Below are 3,492 nucleotides of genomic sequence, written 5' to 3'. Positions count from 1 at the left end.
AAAAAAAAAAAAAAAAAAAAAGTGTGTTCATTTGTGAAGATAATCATGATGAACAGAATTACACAGCCTACTTATTTCCCACAATAATCTAATGAAAGGAAAACCAAGAATGGTTGGCATTACTGCAGCGCTCCATTTAATTCGTTGCTGTTTTCCTTTAGTTTAGTGGCACGGCATTCATACGCCAACACTTTAAAGTAGTAGTTCTCGATTTATACTACAACCAAAGTACCTGAGGTGCACGTGAGCTTGGACAGAGGGTCCTGCGTGTGAATATAATCTTATGAAAGCTATTATTAGTAGGTGTAATAACGTCAAGGCTCTCACCGCTTGTTCAGCGCAACAGATTTGCTCTTCTGGTGTTCCGTTGAGGCCACAGCAGACGCTGTACCAGGACTGGAGCTGATTGATAGCATCAGCCTGACGATGCAAATGGCCAAAGCCATCCTGAGGAAACGTGTCTTTAGGGTACCGGACCGGAGCTTTGCTGAACCGACAGATATCTTGCAGGTTGCCAGCATTTGGAAGGGCTGGCGGGAAATCAACCTCTGGACCCGTCCTGGGTCCCATGGAGCGAGGGCCAAACACTGGGCGACCTGATAAGGCATGGGGAGAGATTTTTGAAAATGTAAACGCAGACTACACCAAACATTTTGATACCCGTACAGTGCTATTCAACAGGTGCTATATTGATTAAGTCTAGGGCTTCTTAAACTAGAGCATTTTATAGAAACATAAAACGTTCATCTAAAAGACCACTCTCGGTTCTTTCTCAGATGTTGAGATACACTCCCAAACCAAAACACGTTATAGCGCGCAACTGTACCTATTGGGACATCCCCGGCGTGAAAGTTTGTGGCTTCTCTCTGGGTCATGTCTAAAGAGACTGCAGGTAAACGCACACACAAAAAAGGAAAGGATGTAAAACACCATCCAAGAAATTCACTGACTTTTCATTAATAAACACAATGGAAACGCCAAAGGATCACTCACCCATCACTTTGGAAAGGTCGGGAAGGATTGGTCTCTGTAGCATCAAATAATCCAGCTCTGGAACAACACAAATAAAGTGTAAACTCTTGCTTTACATATTTTTAAAGTGCTTTTTTTAAATTGGTAAATTTGTGGAAACATGAACAGCTATGGATAAGCTTGCTTCAAGAAAAAAAAAAAAAAAAAAAAAAAAAAAAACACACACACACACACACACACACACACACACACATTACAGATATAAACCAACTGATCAATCAACAGGAGAAGTCAATCACTGATCACGGCCTTACCCTCATGAGTAAGTGGCAGCTCTCGCTGAAATTGATCTGCGAACGAAGGAATTGTTTTTTTTAATTAATTTGAAATTTGGTGATGCCTACTGAAAAATACAATAGAAACCATCACAGAAATTCCAATGGTTTCTACAAATATCATTACAAAACTTCAACTACTAACTACTAACCATTTAAAGGCCATTTCCTGTGGTGTGTTTTTGGGACACATTCCATTACAATTTAGTGTAACTTTTAACAAGCCACCAGTCAAAGGCAAGAAATGACCAAGGACTTGACAGTTTCCTTTAAAACCAATACAATTCCTGTGATGGTTTCTATCGTGTTTTTTTTTTAAACAGTAATGAATGGCATTAACAAAACCGATATTATTTACCTACACTTGACTATATTAAAAATATGGCAGCATATTATATTTTAAACATAAATTCAAACAGACCTTCATCAGCCAGCGTGTCAGTACTTTCTCTTTGAGGAGCAGGAGGGTCTGGAAAAGTAGGACATATCGGCATTAGTCAGTAGAGGGGAGAAAAAAAAAAAAAAAAACTTGGATAACATCCAGAACATCTGCAAGCTGGTTTTATGTAACTCGGGTGTCCACGGGGGGGAAAAAATCCACTCACAAACAAACAATGCCAAACGAAGCATGACATAAATAAACAATTTCTATACCACCGTGAACGCCCCAGGAACATATAGTCCTTATCATAAATCCCGAACACGATATATAAGCAAAAGTCCATGTCCGAGGTATGTTAACGACATGAAAACATTAACGTGACAGGCCTTACCTGCTAACGCGTCGCACAGAAGAGCGAGGGAAAGCGTCAAATAAAGTCCCACGCCGCGTGAGGAGCTCATGGTCGGTGATGTCCCCTCAGACAAACACTTCTCGGTTAAAGTGAACGTGTATCAGACGCGGAGCCCGCTGACTGTGTGCTCGCTGTTTCGCTCTTCAGCTTTTAAAGGCAAACCTAAACCCTCCTTTGCATGAGCCATGTGAAGGAGGAGGAGGACCGTATTTTGCTTTCGTAGACTTGCTGACACACTTTAACTCCTTCGCATTTAGCCTAATGTTGCCAGTACGGGCCTGTGCCAGACTAACCCCCGAAAATAATAAATCACTCATTTCCATGTCCCTTCCTTTCCCAAATCGATCCACACGTGTTGCTTTTATCGAAATAAGAATATGCTAATCGTTTATGATTTTAATAACCGCTTGGTCGTGAACTGAACTAGCATACTACTATAGTAAAGATTTCCAAAAACACTGCTAAAGGATAAAATATATATCTAATATTTTTGTTCGTGCGTTTGCAGTTGCCCTTAATTAGCCTGCATTTATTTTAATTTTTTTTTTGTTCATTAATTAAGTTAGTTAGTTGACACTTTCAGGCTAGATGTACTAATTTAAAGGATTCGGATCAAGAGTCTTTTCTGAAAACAACAACAAAACTCTATCATTGCTTTTTTCTTTTCATCAAAAAAATTGTTTATTCAACACACATTTATGTTTCGTGACAACATGCCACATTAGGGAAAGTGGTTTCATTAAACAGGCGTTTAGTATTTTCAACAAAATCGTGGTGGGATACAATTTTGAAACAGAAAACATGTAAAAGATTAACTTACTATAACTCTACAAATATCAAAACACTGTTGTTGTTGTTGTTGTTGTTGTTATATAACATCTACAGCATCTACAATGTGGCACCCTATGCTGACAATTATGCAAAATATGAAACTTCATGAACAAATTATAAAACATGTAACTTTTCTTTCTTTTTTTTTTATCCAAAAGCTGTAACGTAACTATTATTTAAAATACTGTATGAGCAGTTATTTAAGGTTATCATTTAATTTCATTGTGTTTATTTATTTTGGAAAGGTGTTTAAATCTGACAATCAAAACATACATCTCAGTCAATGTAAGTGGACCATTGACTCTTGACCTACGTTACGTGATGCCCTTGTGAAACTGACAAATAACGCTAATTCTTCTCTTCCGATTGGTCATCATCTCCACACTCTAATTATTGTATCAGCATCAGGTGAAAAAAACACCTGTTGACTAACAGTTTGGAGACACAGCCCAGTTGACATGCAGCACCATCGGGGTTGGCCTGTCACGTCTCGAATGCATTCAGGGCGGTGTGTTGACGACGATTCCTGGAATTCCTGTCTAACAAGTCTAAACATTGTG

The 3,492-nt window shown here is 38.7% G+C and overlaps 1 protein-coding gene across 1 annotated transcript; it reads right to left on the bottom strand.

Annotated features, from left to right (window-relative positions):
• Positions 1-115: 115 nt before the first annotated feature.
• On the bottom strand, positions 116-2,327 carry LOC122335579. The gene is made up of 6 exons (XM_043233422.1): positions 2,081-2,327; positions 1,729-1,776; positions 1,287-1,322; positions 994-1,050; positions 827-886; positions 116-596 (listed from the first exon to the last, which is right to left on the bottom strand). Exons 1-6 carry the CDS (start codon positions 2,148-2,150, stop codon positions 193-195), a joined length of 675 nt encoding a protein of 224 aa, XP_043089357.1. The 5' UTR covers positions 2,151-2,327; the 3' UTR covers positions 116-192.
• Between the last annotated feature and the right edge of the window lie 1,165 nt (positions 2,328-3,492).

The sequence above is a fragment of the Puntigrus tetrazona genome, unplaced genomic scaffold, assembly GCF_018831695.1.
Source record: "Puntigrus tetrazona isolate hp1 unplaced genomic scaffold, ASM1883169v1 S000000813, whole genome shotgun sequence".
Lineage (NCBI taxonomy): Eukaryota > Metazoa > Chordata > Actinopteri > Cypriniformes > Cyprinidae > Puntigrus > Puntigrus tetrazona.
This window is presented reverse-complemented; position numbering and strand designations above follow the sequence as displayed.